The sequence below is a fragment of the Bombus pascuorum genome, chromosome 1 (assembly GCF_905332965.1).
Source record: "Bombus pascuorum chromosome 1, iyBomPasc1.1, whole genome shotgun sequence".
NCBI lineage: Eukaryota > Metazoa > Arthropoda > Insecta > Hymenoptera > Apidae > Bombus > Bombus pascuorum.
Genome location: NC_083488.1, coordinates 25,917,868 through 25,935,948, shown reverse-complemented (window position 1 = coordinate 25,935,948; position 18,081 = coordinate 25,917,868). Strand labels below are relative to the sequence as shown.

The following is an 18,081-nucleotide window of genomic DNA, read 5'->3' as shown; positions in this document are numbered from 1 at the left end:
ACGAACTTACCAGTCAACTTTTGTTTTCCTTCTACTGGAAGTCGTGGTATTAACTAGATAAATATGTAAATTTATTCACCGTGGTAATTTGTCGCACGCATGACTGCTTAATATTTAATCCACGAACGCAACCACGGACCGGCGATAATGTTCACGCTACGAAATTGTAAATTTGGCAAAGGAGCTTGTTAATATTGTCGCGTGCGTCGCTTGTTTTCGTCCTTAATTTAAATTATGTATTTTTCCTTTCTATTTCATCATTCTTTCCTCATTTCATGCTTTGGGATTGACGAAATCGTTGCATGGTAGCTTATTCTTCGAACAATCGCGTTGTATTCGTTCGTTGGTTTACTGGAATGCCGCCGATCTCGAGATTAGGGTTTAACTAAAGACCAAGAACACGCGAATTTTTCATGGAAATTTAACACGCGATAAATATTTTCCATTTCTATATTTGTTCAAGAAAAACAATTTCTTGAGGAAAATAGAAAGTTAAAAAGCAACTATTTAGTTACCATTCTAAAACGCATAAAAGTCTGCTAGTAGCATATAATATACCTAACAAATGTTTATGATATTATAAATTGATTATCAAGAAAATGCGACGTAGTATTGAAACCGTGCATTTCCAACGTGAAAAATAGTTTTCAACGAAAAAAATCACTTAATTCTCTTGTAATTAAGCATCCACTATGAAATTAATTTAATATGAGACTAGAACAAAGTAAGGCAATTTCCCATTCTTAACGGCTAGTGGGCACGTTTAGATTTTTATAAACAATTCGAAAATAATTCGAATCAACGAGTAACCTGACTAAATACAAAACGATAATTTCAAAGCATAGACGCTGTTTTGCTCTAATTTTCCTTATTTCATTTGGAACTTGGCGAAAACTTATGTAACAGTCGCGAGACATGATTAATCAAGTCTATTTGCATATTAGACAGAAATATTAATTAATATACATGACTATTTCTTGATCGATAACCAATATGATTCCATTGGACATTTACACTTATGGATGCTACAGTTTATGGTGGATTTTGCGAACGTACAAATTAAACGCGTAACAAACGACTATTTGAAGTTTTCTTGATGCATGCACTGTAAACATGGATATTAGCGATTTTTGTTTGAATTGTTGCCAGTTTTCCGCTGGCAAACATCACTCACGCGGACGTTCGCATCCGCAAATCGATTACACGCGTACATCCGCTTTGTACATGTCGTTAGATATTTTACGACCCTAATTTTTGCTAATCCGACGATTACTAAGCTAACGAACAGGTTGTGTTTAAAGTGTCGTTGCATACTCATCCCTATATTTTCTTGTAATTAGCACGAACGAAAATTAGGAAAAACATAATATAATAGAACAGTAATTGGCTAATAGATAACATATTTTTCGTTCGTTTTCATCATTTTTGCTTATTATGCATATATATATGTACATTGCATATGTGTCATATGCAGGGATATTCGAATAGTTAGTTTTATTTCTAGTTTTATCACGAGTGATAATATAAAAATTTCATAGTGAAAGTTTGAAATTGAAATATGAAAATTTCATAATGAAATTTTACATAGTTTAACATATTCTCTACTTACAGAGAAGAATGTATTTTATGAGAATTTCAAATTTCATGATATAGAAGAATACTTTCAAGATGTTAAATCGGTGAAACATAGCACTTAATTGAGTCTCTCAGTTCGAATATTAAGCATTCTGTAACAATTAAAATATGGTACTTTTCTATGTTCCAAATTTTAGTATTAGCTTGAGTTCCATTTTTCCTCTTCATCTTAATGCAGCTTTTAAAATTTACCAAGAAGCATAGCTGGCACGTTAGATAATCGCCAAAGAATTTCAATGCAACATTTCTTTCACAAAACAAAATTCGTTATTCACGGAACTAATAAAAATTACGTGTAACAAGTGTAGTTTTCGTGCCTGATGACAAACATGGTTAACCGTGTATAAGTTCAGAAACTAGTATAACCTGGTTAACGAATAACGAATGAGTCCCCCGTCCTGTTAAGGTGCAATTTGCCTATCAGCAAAGAAAACCGGTAAAAAAAAGAAAACAAGAACAATAACGATAACGACACTGACAATAACGTGAGAAGTAGTAACTCACGTTTATAATCCATATCATCACGACTAGAAGCTTCTCTTCTCTCACTGGAAACTTTATTTCTATTCAATTTTATATAGTAAAGACAAATGGAAGATTACTGTGGCGACAGCAATCTGTTTAGAGCGAAGACTAAACACAAAAAAAAAAAAAAAAAGAAGAAATACACTTGCCTGAATACTTTATCGAAATATCCACTGAACAGCAGCTGAATCAAACGACGTGAGAATCTATTTAATTTTAAGATCCGTTTCTCCGGCGGTGAAAAAGCGCGAAAATAAAATTTACGAGAGCTAACCAACGACATTAACGTACGCGAACCATTTAACGGTACGTCCAAAGAATATTTACGCGAGTTCGATTCCCGTGTAAATTTCGAGTAGGTGAGGAGTGGGTGTTTTGCTCTTGACAGACGAAAATGACGATTTTGGATACGGTTCCATATAAATAGCATTGTATTTCACATACCTCGTGTACACTTTCAATAAATATTTTTCAAATAGTATGTACATAATGACAGGAGAAAAGAGACAGTTCGATGAGAGAAGAAAATTAAGCATAACCCGTAACCGATGACTCTGCCGTAATTTTTCATTCGTAACATCATTTATAATCATAAATAATTTTAGATTTACGTCGAATCACTTGTTTTTTCCTCGTATGTTCGACGGTACCTTTAACATATTTTAATTAAAACGAAACGATATAACAACGGAATGGAGCAACAAATCGAGTAACACCGGTTAAGAGTTAGGTATCGTTCGAGTATCGTAATTCAACATAGCTGCCGTCGGCGCGGCGACTCGAAACTAAAACGGAGACTCTCGACGTCGGCGTATTTATGGCACTGGTTCGATCGTCCTCGGGCTTCGTGAATCACAAAATCACACACGCGTATTTTCTCTTTCGAGCACACACAGCGCAACTTGCAAACGAGATTCAAACTCTCTATAATGGCCGAGCAGCTTCTTGAAAATTCTTCCGGCGGTGTCCAGAAGTTTAGGTTGCCATTTCAACTCGCGTTTCCAATATATAAGATCGCTGAATGGAAAACGATCTTCTTTGATCTCAGCGTTTCATTCGACCGCTCCTTTGATTAATTCATAGAGCTCGAAATAGCAGATACTTCCTCGCTCTTGATCATCCATACACATCAGAATTTTTCTTCGCTACAGCTTTTCCAGAGCTCGACTATTCGTTAATAGTTCCCTGGTGAGTCTCCACACTTGCTTCGCCGCGTTCTCTAAACCACTAGGCGACTTGCCCTTAAACAGATCCAAGTTTGGCAAAAAATAATGTGGGCATCTGCGACACTGTAGACAGGAGATCAGTTGCAAAAGAATGCCATTGATTCGATCTGCTATGCACGTTTCGTCCCATTCTGCTTCGTGCGGGTGTTTCTCGCACTCGTACAATAACAAGGTTTTCATATGATAGCTGGTAACCGGGTTCCCAGGTAGATCAAGATGTCTGTCCCTCAGAGTTTTCAAAATGCTTAAACAACGCTTTCTACTGCCACCCTGAAGCAAACGATTCTCCGCGTCTATGAACGATAACGCCCAGGCATCGCCCTCCATAGCAGATTGTTTCCCTTGCAAACCAATGCACTCCTTCGACAACATGTCGAAGCCTTCTGTCTTCACTTCAGCCACGATATTAGGATGTGGCCAAGGTATATGTGCGATGGGCCAGTGAGAAGCTGACCTGGGCCACAGACCAGCGCATTTGAACGCTGGTGTAATTTGTACCACGTACCGCTCTCTGATTCGAAGTTTCACTTCTGTTGTATCTGCTATCATTTTTACCGAGTCCCTGTAGGCACACTTATCACAAGCCTGTGCTACCAGAGTTTGAAATCTCGAACGGATTTTCCGGGCGGACAGGTAGCCGGACGCGGTGATGAACTCCACCCAGAGGGACATGGATCGCTTTCGACCGTCGCTGAGCTTCAACACCGCGCATCCCGGCAATGTTCCATCGTCTACGAAATTCAGTACTCCCATTTGATTCAGGTAGATCACGATCTCGAATTCCGTCGGAGATATCACGTCCAGACCGTCGAAGCGACCGTTGTAGTCGGTCAAAGAGGAGATGAACCTCGGCTCCTGTACCTCGACTTCCTTCAGAACATCTTGAACCACGCGACACACTTCTTGGATCGTCTTCATCACCTGACTCTTTCTAGTCATCACGCGTTCTCCGAAGTACTTGTTGATTTGGTACACCATCTTGGATTGGGCCGACAGCATATCAGCCGGCAACAGCATCGCTGCGGCGGCCTGAAGCCTTCGAAGGCTTCTCTGTCGCGGTTGCTATTTTCTTCTACCGCATTCTGCCTCAAAACTTTCCAAACGATGAATTTTCTTGCGATTTTAATCGAAAGTTCTTCTTCGCTCCCTTTCCATTTGCTCCTCTGTCTTCCTCCTATATCACTAGCTTTGCGTTTCAAGTCCAACTACTCGATACCTGAGAAACGAATCGAGAATGACCCCGTTGGTTCTTAAAAAAAAAAAAGACGATGTTCCTCGCGCGTTGCGTCGCTTAAGGACGCCGGTCCTTGCGGCGGAGACACGAACGAGTAGCGAGAGGAAAAGGTGTACGAGCGACTCCGTGCCGGAGCAGATAGTCGACTGCGCTGTCGTTCACCTCCTCCGCGCCACCCGCTCTTCGAGTCGTACGAAGACGTGCGGTTGTCTAGGTGGTGCCTCCGACACGCCACGCCTCATACCGCGCGGTTCGACCAATCCCGTGACTCACTAACCGCGCAGGCGTGGCCTGTCGTGGTGCGCCGACCCGATCGATCCGCACGAACCGTTCTATCTATATGTTACGAACGCCTCGCCGAAGGACGAACGGAGCGGCGGCGGCGGCGGCTAACCCCAAACGCAAACCCTTTCTCCCCCATGAATTATGCAGATCCGACTCGTTTTATTTCGTGCTCATGGATACCATGGGGCTCGGCCATTCCTCCGCAACCCCTTCGAACCCCGAAATTTTCGTCATGGTGGAAGATTCGCCGATCACGCTTCGTTACTTAAGCGAAGAAACCTAGTCGTAGTCGTGGCGGATTTTTAGCTGTTTCTGGTTTGTCGATTCCCGATCTTCGTTCGATCGGATAAGGTTTTCGTGATTCCCTCGAACGATACTACTCTGTCGCTATCTATATGGCCCCGGTAACATTTCGCGAAAAGGTGCTTCGGCTTGAAATAAGAAATTCGCGCACGACGCTGACGCGATCGGTTGAGTTATCGAAGATGGGGGACAGTTTCTTTTACGAGCGTTTTTATTGAGCACCGGACGCACGCGGCGAAAAAAGCTCCGTATAAAATGTACATTTAACGACGACAACGATAACTCTCCCATTAAGGCTTGTAAATCGCGAGGCAACTGCCCGATACGGCGTGCGTAAAGTGTTGCCGCTCGCGAGCGCGAGCTCTCCGGTTCCAACGTTTTCCTCTCACTTTGTTTTTACGGGCCAATAATAATAACGTAAATTCCCGAACGATCGGCGTGCAGAGAGTGAGTGGCAGCGGTTAACGAATGTCATTGCGCTGGGAAGATAAGGATGGAAGTTTCTGGGAAGAATTAAGATAAGGGACACGGCTCGCGCCTCGTAGGCGTATAATGACCATGAAACTCGGTAGCGATGCCTTTGACGAGGTCGTTTCGGCATCCTGCGCACGAGTGTTAATATCGTAGATAATAATTACGCCGTGATGGTTTTTATGTTCTCGTTTAGAACTGGCTGCGATTGAAATTGGACGACTGTTCGAAATTTCGGATCTCGTTAATTGGGATGCAAATTTTATATTTGATAGAAAGATTGTTATGGCAGGAAAGTTATGAATGAGATTTGAATTAAGCGACGGTCTTTTATCAACTTCAGTTTAACTGTAGAGGATCCTCGTCAGAATTGCTAATATTCACTGGTTCTCCTGATGCATCCTTAGATTTGTATTGAGACTTACATAAAATACACGTCATTATTGGTCTAAAGTTACTTTCGTAGAAGAAACAATTGTCGAGAAACAATTCAGTTACCGGTTTATTGAAATTCTCCGTTTCCCAGTTGATGTAAACGATGAAGGAAAATTACTTGGATAGTTCTTAGGAATGAAGAAAAAATATAGGGATGTTTTTGAAGACATATGATTTATTAATTCAAACAATTAATTTCTTTTTCTATTTAAAATATTTATGACGTTAAAAATTCAAGTTTTAATAATCTCATATTAATCACAGTAACTCTAAGCAAAGGTTTCAAATCAATTACATGAATCCTTATTATGAGACGAAATGCATTTATTAGTTTATATTTACATTATGTGTTGGAACAGCGATTCTCTTGAGAAATAAATATCGTTTAAATAATATAAAGAATTATGTACATACAACAATATGGTGGCCAAGCTACCGTCGGCAGTTTGATTGCTAACCGATTATAAACATTAGATTAATTTAACGATAACGGATCACACGACAATTTACATTAGCCATTAGATGAATAAGAGCAGCTAACCGAGTATCTATTTAATCTCTGGCATACTGCAACGCTACGTAGAAAAATCGTTCGAGCTGCGTTAATAAGCAGGAGATTCCGCTCCAAGCGAAAGCTTCAGTCGTATAAAAAACGCAGTAATACTAATATCTTCCAAACTAGTACGTATTTCTAATGATCGGTGGACACCTCGATTAACATTCGATTCAGTCTACAAAATTTAACGTGCCCATTTCAAAACGAAATATTCGACTTATACAAAATCAACGTAGAACCTAGCAACAATTGCTTTCGTACGAAACAGGACACTGGTTGTACGATATTGCACTGGAACGAAACGTTGCACTGATCAACGTTTGACTCGCATTATTCATACCATGGTTTAAAAACTATTAAATAATAGAAAAAGAGAAGAAAGGAAGAGGTAAGGGATAACCGTAATGAAACTTGTTACACCATCCCTATACCCTGGTACGCTGCAGTGTGTGCAAGAAGATAGCGAGTGAAAGTAGGCTTCCCACGTTTACGAGGGTAAAAAGCAGGCAAAGAACTGTCGCGAAAGCAGCATCCTGAAAGTCGTGATTCACGCGAGTCACCGAATCCTCCAACGTTCCTCCAACTTTCGCTTGTCTCTGTCTTTCTCTTTATTACATTCCTCAATTTGAAACTTTAAAAAGGAAATTCCTGATTCAGCTAAAGTTTCTCCAGTGCACGACTGTTGGTTAGTAATTCTCTCGTCAGTCTCCACACTTGTTTAGCCGCGTTCTCTAAGCCGCTGGGCGACTTTCCTTTGAACAGATCCAGATTAGGCAAGAAATAATGAGGACATCTTCGACACTGAAGGCAGGATATCAACTGCAGGAAGATTCCGTTAATGCGATCTGCCAAACATCCTTCGTCCCACTCGGTCTCCAAGGGATGTTTCTCGCATTCATAGAGCAACAACGTCTTCATATGATAACTGGTCACTGGATTTCCCGGAAGATCCAGATGTCTGTCCCTCAAAGTCTTCAGAATGCTTAAGCATCGTCTACGACAGCCACCTTGCAACAATCTCGTTTCTGCTTCCGTGAAAGAGAGAACCCAGGCGTCACCCTCCATGGCCGACTGTTTTCCTTGAAGCGCCACGCTCTCCTTTGACAACAGGTCGAATCCTTCCGTCTTAACCTCTGCCACGAGGTTCGGATGCGGCCACGGTATATGAGGAATCGGCCAGTGTGCCGCCGATCTTGGCCACACGCCGGAACATTTAAACGCCGGCGTGATCTGCACCACGTATCTCTCTCTAATACGAAGCTTCACCTCCGTGGTGTCCGCTATCATCTTCACGGAGTCCCTGTAGGCACACTTATCGCAAGCTTGTGCCACCAGTGTTTGAAATCTCGAACGAATCTTCCTCGCGGACAGGTAGCCGGAGGCGGTGATGAACTCCACCCAGAGCGACATGGACCTCTTCCGACCGTCGCTGAGTTTCAACACCGCGCAACCCGGCAGGGTGCCGTCGTCGACGAAGTTGAATACTCCCATCTGGTTCAGGTAGAGGACCACCTCGAATTCGCCGGGTGAGATAACCTCGAGACCCTCGTAGCGGCCGTTGCACTCGGTCAAGGAGGAGATAAACCGTGGTTCTTGAACCTCGACCTCCTTCAAAACCTCCTGCACCACCTTGCACACTTCCCGGATGGTCTTTTGTACTTGGCCCATTCGAGCCTGCACCCGCTCGCCATAATACTTGTTCATCTGATACAGCATCTTCGACTGGGCTGCCATCATATCTTGAGGTAGCAACATTTTGCCTCAATATCCTTTAAACGATATCAACGAAGATTCTTTGCAGTCGCTTCTCTGGAACCGACGAGTCTCATTCTTTCGCGTAGACGCGCGTTTCTTCGATTAATTTGCTTTTACGATCCATGATACCGAGCTTCTTTCGGTCCAGGTATCTTTCTCCCTAAAATGGTCTGATCGATCGATTACGACGATGACAAATAGGGTTAGCACTTTCGAGAAGGAGTCACAGGCAAGAGGACGAACAAAGCGTGCACGAATGTACGGCGATCGGCGGCGGCAGGTGTTGTTCGTGGAACGAGCACGACTCGAGGAGCTCCGCGCGCGCGACGACAGAGAGAGCACCGGCGACCACCAGCCCGTTCTACTGCCCTTGTAATTGTGTGCCGACTCCCGAAGTCCCGCCTTCCGGAACGACAGGGTCACGTGGAGTGTGCGCGGTTTTGCCACGCCTCCTGTCGTTTCTTCTCTCTCTCTATCTCTCGACCCGGTGTCGACCGACCGCGCACACCAAACCGTCACGGCCTCTCGCCCCTTCGATCCGTCGAATTCTTCATCCCGCTTTAGTTATTTACGCGGTTTCTTTCGTCGTTAACGAGGAACATGACACAGGATCTCTAGGGTGGTCCAAGGGGATGCGGTACATAGTCCGGATAGAATTTTGTGGACAGTGAACGAAATGTATCGATTACATGGGAGGTATTGTATAGTTTCAAAATATCGAGTGGAATTTGGGGAGGATTTGGCTGGGCTACGATACGTTTAAAGATTCGATTGCTTAAAGTTGACCGATTTTGAGTAGCTAGTAAAGGGGTCTTCTTCTCTTCTTTAAGATAGTCTACTATCTGAAAGAATCGAACATCCTTTTAGTCAGAAATATTCTGTTAATTCTTTCATTAAATATAACTTTATTCGGTTTAAAGTGCATTTACACGTTATATATTCTATTTAAGATACTTGTAGAACCCACAAAGCGTATTTAACCCAGCTTTCACCTCAAACTCCATCGCTATTTAGCCATGAACTATCACAGTGCAAAAAGTGTTCGTAAGAGACGCATAAAACGTACATCGAGAACGTTGATATACATACAATCGTCCCGTCAAACAGCAGGACGCATAAACATAGTAGCAAAAAAAAAAAAAAAAAAATGAACAATAATGCCTTGGCACTTGTTCTTCCATTCCTAATGTCAAGGAGACATCGACACTTTGCTGCGATGTATCAATCCATCGACTGTCCCTGGAAATAAATTCCTAGGGTAAAAACAAGTTGCGAAAGAACGCATTGTTCGGGCTATGAGATCGCGAGAGGATTCCACGCACGATCATTCGAGCCGATAATTCCATCGTGATGGTCATTTGAATGTTCGACGTCCGAATAAGAAGCAGATCTGTGTTCGTTTTCTTGTTTGCTCGCGAATAACAAAAACAGCCCCCGCGGTTCGCAATATGGCAGCAGTGCGCTGGCAGATGTTTTTGAATAAGAGTAGCGATCCGCCAACGTGAAATGCACCGCTTTCCTTTTATGCGTTGATCGTAAAAACTCGTGACGCGAATACCTGCGTCCAAAAATACCGATAACCCGCCGAGATATCCCATACGTCGAACGTCCTATAAGATTCCAGAGATTACAGCTTTCGTGTGACGAGGTAAGATTCGGAGATTCTTTTCTTTGACCTCCTTAACCCTTTTGTTATCGGAAAATCTAGAGACACGTTGCTGGAGACGGTGTTTTATTTGACGAGTGGTGGGGTTGTTGAATGTTTGGTGCTGTTGAAAAGGGTACTCTTAGTTGGAGGGTGGTGTTAAAAAGGTTTAGCGTCTATGGATGTACCTACGTTCTAGTTTAGAAGTTCTAGAATAGGACACCGTTTTTAATAAAACTTTTGTATTCGGGGTAGGTCACAAACTATATTTTTTAGTAAAATTGTTAATTATAAACGTATTACCTTACCTTTTTATGGTATATACTATCGAAAGAAATAATATCTTTTTGTGTATTTTAAGGATTCATATTTCTAATACTTATCTAAATGTACACGTTTTAAGAATTTTGTGTATTTCACCTGAATTTTTTTAATTCGAGTGCTGTAATTTGATAGGACGTTAACTACTAAAATTCTTACGCGGAAGTTTACTTCCCTCGATCTTGATATTATCAACCAAAAAGTCTCCAAAGATCTCCAATCTCGAAAATATTCAACATTATATTAACAATCGAATCAACGATCAAGAACCTTTTCGCGAATCTTACTCTATTACTAGTAATTACTTTCCACGTACAAAGACGCGCAGGGCTAGTATTCTAACAATAGTCGGAGAAAACCTTCAACTTTCTATCCGCTTCGGATCTGCTTCGCTGCCGGATAATCGAATAAAGTTCAGAAATCCAATCTACTCGAAGTTGGAGTGGTAGATTGGTACCTACCATGCCTGCTATGCCTTCGCTAATACGACTTGATTCATGAGTCAAGCACGTGTATCTCTTTCTCCCTTTCGATCTCACCCTGTCTTTTACCCTGGCGCTGTTTTCGCGCGAGACGAGGGGTCAAACGTTCTGCTACATCAGCCCTCGCATTAATGCAGAACCCGGCGTCTCGTTGTGCCCTAAACGTGCCTTTCATCATCTCGTTTCGACGTAATTCGTTTATCATCTGAATTATTTGTACACCAACAAGATAACTCGGGTTCAGTTTCGAAATGATGCCTTCGTGTCTTTCATTCGATGATGTTTTGGTAGTGGAGAGAGTTTTTCGAGTGGTTGAAAGAAAATTGTAGAAAAATATCCTGTGAGAGTAATAGGTTGTATTTTTAATATTGGAATTCTCGATTTTTGTTTGACATAAAATTTCCAAAGGTTTGTATTATATTGAACGGCTATTAGACTGAAGAATAAATTTTAATGTATAATGAACTCTTGTTAAAAAAATTCTTGTCTTTTTCTGAAACTTGTCAATATTTGCATGTTTTGACTGTAATATGATTTGTCAGTAGTTGAAGATTCATAAATCAAAAAGTACCTCGTGTCAGTAATGAACAACATTACATTTTATGTGGATTTTTAATAAAGTTTCTAGAAACTCCTATTATCATATGTTAATTTTCTTTTTTAAATCCGAAGTGAAGAGCATATTAGTAGAGAGAAGATAGGTATATTATCTAAACACAATCTATCTGAAAATCTAAATTTCATATTCTGATGAATACTCGTCCAAAAGATTTACATATATATTTGTAATGTTATTGCTACTACGCATTACATAAATAACTTTCCTATCAGAAATCGATTACTGCGCGTGCACAACGTAACCAGAACAAAGTAACATATTAAATATGTAAATATGTTATTACTCTTTTTGCCATAGCGTATTGAAGTAGACATACATAATCGATGTTTCTACAATTTCAATGTCATTTTCATACTAATAACTCGTATTTGACGTAATGGAGATCATTGTTATTAATCGATCTTCATGTTTAAACACGTACTTTATTCACGAACTTATATGAATCTTTAAAGATCAAATTGTAAGTAACAAGGTGAATGATATATACAAAAATACCTATATGCTTGTACAAACAGTTACCATTTTAACACCTTCATTAAATTCTTATGTTTTAAAGTCCTATAATATTCCCAACACTACAAAATGACCTCGATATTCGCGAAACTTCCAAGTAAAATTTCAAGGATCGTTTCCAAAGACTGCATTATTCACTGGACTATATCTGATGTCCCGATCGCACCCAGAAAGGTCGAAGTTCCAAAAGAGCAATCCTAGTTGAATGCAGTTTGCCAAAACATACCACTACGAAGGCTCGTTTTACGCGACAGGTATAAGAGTCTCGAACAGTCTCTTATTACGTGGCGTCTCATTGTATCAGATTTTCGTATAGAAACGACGACAAGTCCCTTTTCGCAAGAGGCAGCCAGCCGAATTGAAGTATACGCAGACGGCAGCCTTGTAAATCAGCTCGGATGAACATCCTCGCGTAATCCTCGAATAATCCTGAGCTCAGTCGTCGAGCTCCAACAGCCGGCAATATTGAAGAGCCCCGCCGTGTATTTTACGGTCTCCTTGGTTAATGACACGTGAACCAACACCGATCTCTCGATTCGATCTGCACGAACAGAACAGCGAGCGCGAATTGCGAAATTCCTTGCGCAGATAACACGTTGAATGTGAGTATACAGTTAAGTGCGTGAAATCACCGCAACGAGGAAGTGGAACTCTGTATGATTTTGACAGGGGCTTGTGGTGGAAATTATGATTATTATTATCTACAATTTTCATTTGGGATTTCGACGAAATTCTAATTGGTTTAGTTGATGCTTGGAATAGATTTTCTTGGATTTCTATGAAATTGAATTAGATCGATAGTATTTTGCGTTGATACTTTTGAAATTGCATATTTTGGAAATTTTTAACATAATCATAGATCTATTTCTTGTAAGTAAAGAAGTAATAGTAATATATCGCGTTAGCGTTTGAATACATTTTTCTATGGAATCTAGCATCATTCCGTCATCAAACGAAATCTATCATCAATGTTGAAACACAACTGCAAACTTACTTAAGCTATCGACCTCCCACAAGAAAAATTATCATTTTTCCACCAAGCCGATTAAAATACTCTTAAAAAATGTTAAAATACTACTTAAAATAAATTAGTTACAACCAGTACAATTTTACACGGAGTCGAATCTCGACGAAAAAATTTAAGTTAATAAACGTGTAATGATCGAATAAAGGTCGTGTAAACCAGATTATCGATACGTGAATGGTTCATGGTTCAGTAACGGAAGTACTGGTCCAAATCGAGTGACGGTCTACTCGCATCTGTCGGTCGAAATGAATCGCGTTATGCGTTGTTTTGTAATATCCCTACACTCCGATATGGGTTCATCAAAGGAAGAAATGTCGTCGTTCGGCATGTACCGAGCGCCATTAGCTCGGTTCGTTCTGTCCAATTACTTTCATCGAGGCTGACGACAAGACAGGAATGCGCATTCCAAGTCGGGTACTTGAAAGTATTCCTTTCACGAATCAACCTTCTTCGACGATAAATTGTCGACAGATATTGGAAAATGAGTATATTTTCTCGGAAAATAATTAACTACTGTACTACTTTGTGCGTGATGCTGGTATATCGTTTAAAGCTAGTTTTTTTTTCTTTTTTTCTTATGAATAACGATAGTGATGGTCTGAGTTATTTCTATAATTTAGAATTCTCAAGGTAAAATATATTTTTAATTCTTCTTAAGCCAGTGTAAAATATAATAATTTCGCTATTCGAAAATAAGCGACAGATCACAGAAAGCGACAAATGAAGTACATAGCAGAGAAATTATAAAATATATGTATAACACTTTCAAAAAATCTTCCTATAAACTATGCTTTTTAATGCATCTATGCAAAAATTCAAAGGGAACGTCTCTTGTTCAAGAGCTGGATTCGCGGTGGATGTTGGTTGAGACACTACTTTGTCTCTCTGGTAGCAATTCTACGTTTATTAGGGGCAACAGAGCTAGCTGCATCACCGGGACCTTTGAGCACCGGATGCCGCGATGCGTTATCTCGTGCGAGATACGGTAATAAAGGTATGGGAACACGCAGGTGGCACATATAACTCATTGCCGCAGTGGATGGTCTTGATGGTTCTCGAACGTTTTCGACGCATCAGCAGACGTGTTCACGAAACGAGGGTCGTTAGAATGGAGTAGAGACAACCTTTTTTGGAAATTTGACGGCTGACGTTGTATTTGTCATGTTACTATGGCTACTGTGTTCATAATACAAGAGAAAGAAATAAAAGATTTTGACATATAGTTTTCGAATCACGACATTATAGACATTCAGTAATATTTTTTAGAGTCTCTTTTCACGTCAAGTGATAAAGAATCACTGGGACAGATGAATCTTACGTTTATATAGTGTCCAAAATAACGCTACTTCGATAAAACAAACGAAGTTAAAGTTGATTTTACTTTCCCACACCCATCTTTCCCACGTGAAACTCATTAGAAAAGCAAATATAATCTCAACGAATTCCCCTACGTTCCCAATAAAAATTTTCTTCTCTCTCGAAAAAAAAAAAAAAATGCCTAGGCACGTCCCTCAAGTGCTAACTTTCCAGAAGAACAGAAAACACAAAACTCTGGAGTCTCATCCCCGTTGTTGCTGCGTATAATTAATGATCAGGCCACTTCAGGCATATACACCGAATCGAATAAACCACCATCCTCTCCGCCTCCCATGTTTTGTTCGAGCTATCGTGATTTCGAGTGGTTCGCGCGCCACGAGAACGACCAAGAGGGTGTTCGAGAACCTATGCAGCCGAAGAGAGACGGGGGGTCTATTATTGTCCGGTGCTTAATCTGTTTGTTGTATACCGGGCTGCTAAGTGGTACCCGTGGTTCTATGGTGCCCTATGGTGTACATAGAGGCGAGCAGCAAGGGGCCCTTGTGAACGCGACACATGTTGTTACATCACGACGCCCATTGTCGAAGCACGCTGCTGCGCAGCCACGATTTCGCTTCGTTGAGAGATGAACGCCGCACGGGGAACACTAATCGCGCACCACTTGACACTCTGCCAGAAACGCAGCTCTTTTTAACCACCGTCCTTTTTCGTTTTTCATCTTCTCTCTTCCCTCTCTCTCCCTCTCTCTTTCTCTCCGTGGACGCTTCATCGAACGTGTAAACATATTAGTCGCGCGAGACTGCTGGCACCCCGTGATACGCCGGAACAGGGGTGTCCCTGTTATTTTAACGACTCACTTTTCGGTCGCGTTGCTGCCGTGGAAGAGTGTGTTTTGGGTGAATGATGGTGGCGAAGTGTTTTCTGGATGATCTTTGTTTTCTTGTTTTATGGGGTAAGTTTGTTTAGTGGCGCGCGTTATGGAAACTATACATATACTTGTGTATGTTTGTTTTACGAGTAATTCTTCGTGACATTGATAAGTTTTGTGAAACTCATTGATGTGAGATTTTAGCTGGCGAGATTTCGTAAATCAGTACAGATTTTATTGCCGATTATTTGTGCTTTTTGTAGTAGCCAAGAAATGCGATCTTTAGTGACATCGTCATGAGATGAAAGGTTCTGTACGTTTTCTAAAGAACATAAATATTAGGAAAATGATCTCAGGAGATAACATAATAGAATGCACGCGTGTCATATCTGCAGCCAGATTGCAGCCATCCAAATAATGAATTCCATATCACGGCGCGTTCTTATCAGTTACAGGCAATGTTTGCAAAGAGCTTGCGCATTCGTTCTTAGGGGTTGGCTCTGTGCAGCCACCCCCGACTTCTCTTACAATCTCGCGCATGGAATCCACTGGATTCCGATATGAAATATTTTTACACATTTACAACGCTCAACATATTTAACTTAATATTTATTCGAATTATCATTTATAATTGCATATAATAATCTTCTGTTATTTTCTAAAAATTCTCACGATAGATGACAATAATTGACCTTCCCTGACAATATTATAAAGTTCTTTAATGAGTTATTAATACAAGCAGCACGCGTTCTACTTAATCTTCCCAAGTAGACGCGACATTTATGGTCCCTGGAGATTTCGAACCGCTTATGTGCTAATAATTAGATTTCCATGTGCGTGCGTTGCACCCTAATGTTGTCTCCCGTGTTTATTTGATCTCCTGCGCCTCGTAGGGAGCACTCTTCTCTGCTCTTCATGGAAACTTATCTATTTGTGTGTCGGATATCCTTTATTGTTTTGTGTTACGGTCATTGTACGTTTATCCTTGTTACTACCGAATATAAGGGTGGCTTAACTTCTTAACTTTGTTTTTGGATACGAAGTTTGAATAGAATTTAGTAAAGTCTATGAAACTTTCGAATAACTTCTATTTGTACATATTTATTAGCAGACCCTTTTTCATTAACGCATTAGCAATTTGCGAAACATATAGCACAATCGTATCGCGAGAAAACGTAGAATTTTACAACTTGGAACTTTAAAGCGAAGTAAATATTTAGCGATAAAAAAAAAAATATTCCTGACGCTATAAAGTCTCAATTCTTCTATGATTAATATTTTTGTACAAGTACTTTAACTCCTCCCTAATTTCATGCTTCTGTACCAACGATTCTTTCTTAGTAACTCAACAAATATCTCCTACATTCCACCTAATGGAACTTTGCTTTTAATACCTATACTCTTCTGGCATCGCTGACGAGGCACCCCAGGGAGTACAAAACACATCAAAATCCTCGGCCATCAAATAACTTTTCCCACTCTTGTCCAACTACCAAGCTATCCAGTCGTGGCATTAATTTCAATGACTGCTTGGTAACACCCATCGCTCGGTCAAGTTCTCGTTATACCACCGAAGAACAAGAAATTCGACGAGCGTCGAATCATCAAACAGATACGATCTCGATGTTGGGGACACGGGTTGACCGCGCTCATTCCGCGTTATATCGAGGATAATTTCATTTGGCGCGCACGAGGACATCGCGACGGCGGCGCTCGTTAAGCGGGAAAAATTGAAAGGCCTGTTAGCCGCGTCCTGGTAAATTGCTTCCTCTCCGTCCTCGTACGGACCCGCCGCCGTCAGCCTCGTCCTTTTTCTACCCTCCCCCTTTTTCGCCCACGAGTTGTTCACGACTCGTTCGAGAGCGCAAGCCCGCGAAGTCCTGGGATCGATTCTCGGCTCAGCAGGAGGCTCCTCCTACCATGACGGCCATCTTGCGACCGGCACCGGTCTCACTATATCACATCACACTTCACTGAATACAGCTTGCATACTTACGGTCAGCCATGCGATCGCCACCCCGACTTTTGTCCCTCTTTCGATATGAATCCGATCATTCCATCCGGGTGGTGGTTATGGATCGAGGCTTAGATAGCTTTCGGGTTCGTTTGAAAAATTTCTGTCTGTGAGTACGTTAACACGGAGACTGAAGGAAGCAGCCTCGCGGATCTGCACAGGGGCAAGGGAAATCGTGTTCTCTGTCGCTTAACGTCACGCGACGTTACGTTGTTCTGCTCGTACGTGTCACACGCTCGACCAATACGCGCGTTTATCTTTACGATTCTGTCAAAAACAAGGTATCAGAATCGCATACCTTCCAGAGAACCTCTTTCCATCTTCGCACAGTGGAATAGGTACGTTTAGGCTTACACTTTTTGGGGGTGGACGTCGGTGGTTTCCAATAATTTTCGTGGTTTTTGGAGAAGGATTTTGTAAGGAGTTTGGGGTAAGTTTTGCATAGGAACGAACTGCGATTTTGTTGATCTTTGATCGCCGAAGGAGGTGATACATTCACCCTTTGAACGAATATTACTATTTATAAAGGAAATCTGTGAAGATCAACGATAATATTCTTGTAAATTTTTACTCGTATATACCGTACACGATAGAACTTTGAGAGTTTGAACATTCTTTTCGTGAGAGTAAGGAAGGTAAATTGCAGAAAAACGTGATTTATTTGAATCGCTATTCCGGATTCGCGGTTGAGGTGATTCCACGAAGGATGGTTTCCTAAAGCAAGAATTTTTTGTGCAAGATAGGCGCTGAAATGTGAACCTGAATGTTATTATTTCCATAAATTGCAACGTGGATATATTAGAAATTATTTATTACTTCTTCACTTTCGCTTTCTTAACAAGGTTTACAG

The 18,081-nt window shown here is 41.1% G+C and overlaps 3 protein-coding genes across 22 annotated transcripts in view; 1 reads left to right on the top strand and 2 right to left on the bottom strand.

The window, feature by feature from the left end:
• Nucleotides 1-18,081, top strand: part of LOC132914767 (neurobeachin) — a 425,174-nt gene that overhangs the window by 383,906 nt on the left and 23,187 nt on the right. The window lies entirely within an intron of this gene.
• Nucleotides 2,569-4,830, bottom strand: LOC132908766 (protein mab-21). Its single transcript, XM_060963092.1, has one exon. The coding sequence runs from the start codon at nucleotides 4,401-4,403 to the stop codon at nucleotides 3,306-3,308; it is 1,098 nt and encodes a 365-aa protein (XP_060819075.1). The 5' UTR covers nucleotides 4,404-4,830; the 3' UTR covers nucleotides 2,569-3,305.
• LOC132908774 (protein mab-21-like) lies at nucleotides 6,418-9,197 on the bottom strand. The gene has a single exon (XM_060963104.1). It carries the CDS (start codon nucleotides 8,423-8,425, stop codon nucleotides 7,328-7,330), a length of 1,098 nt encoding a protein of 365 aa, XP_060819087.1. The 5' UTR covers nucleotides 8,426-9,197; the 3' UTR covers nucleotides 6,418-7,327.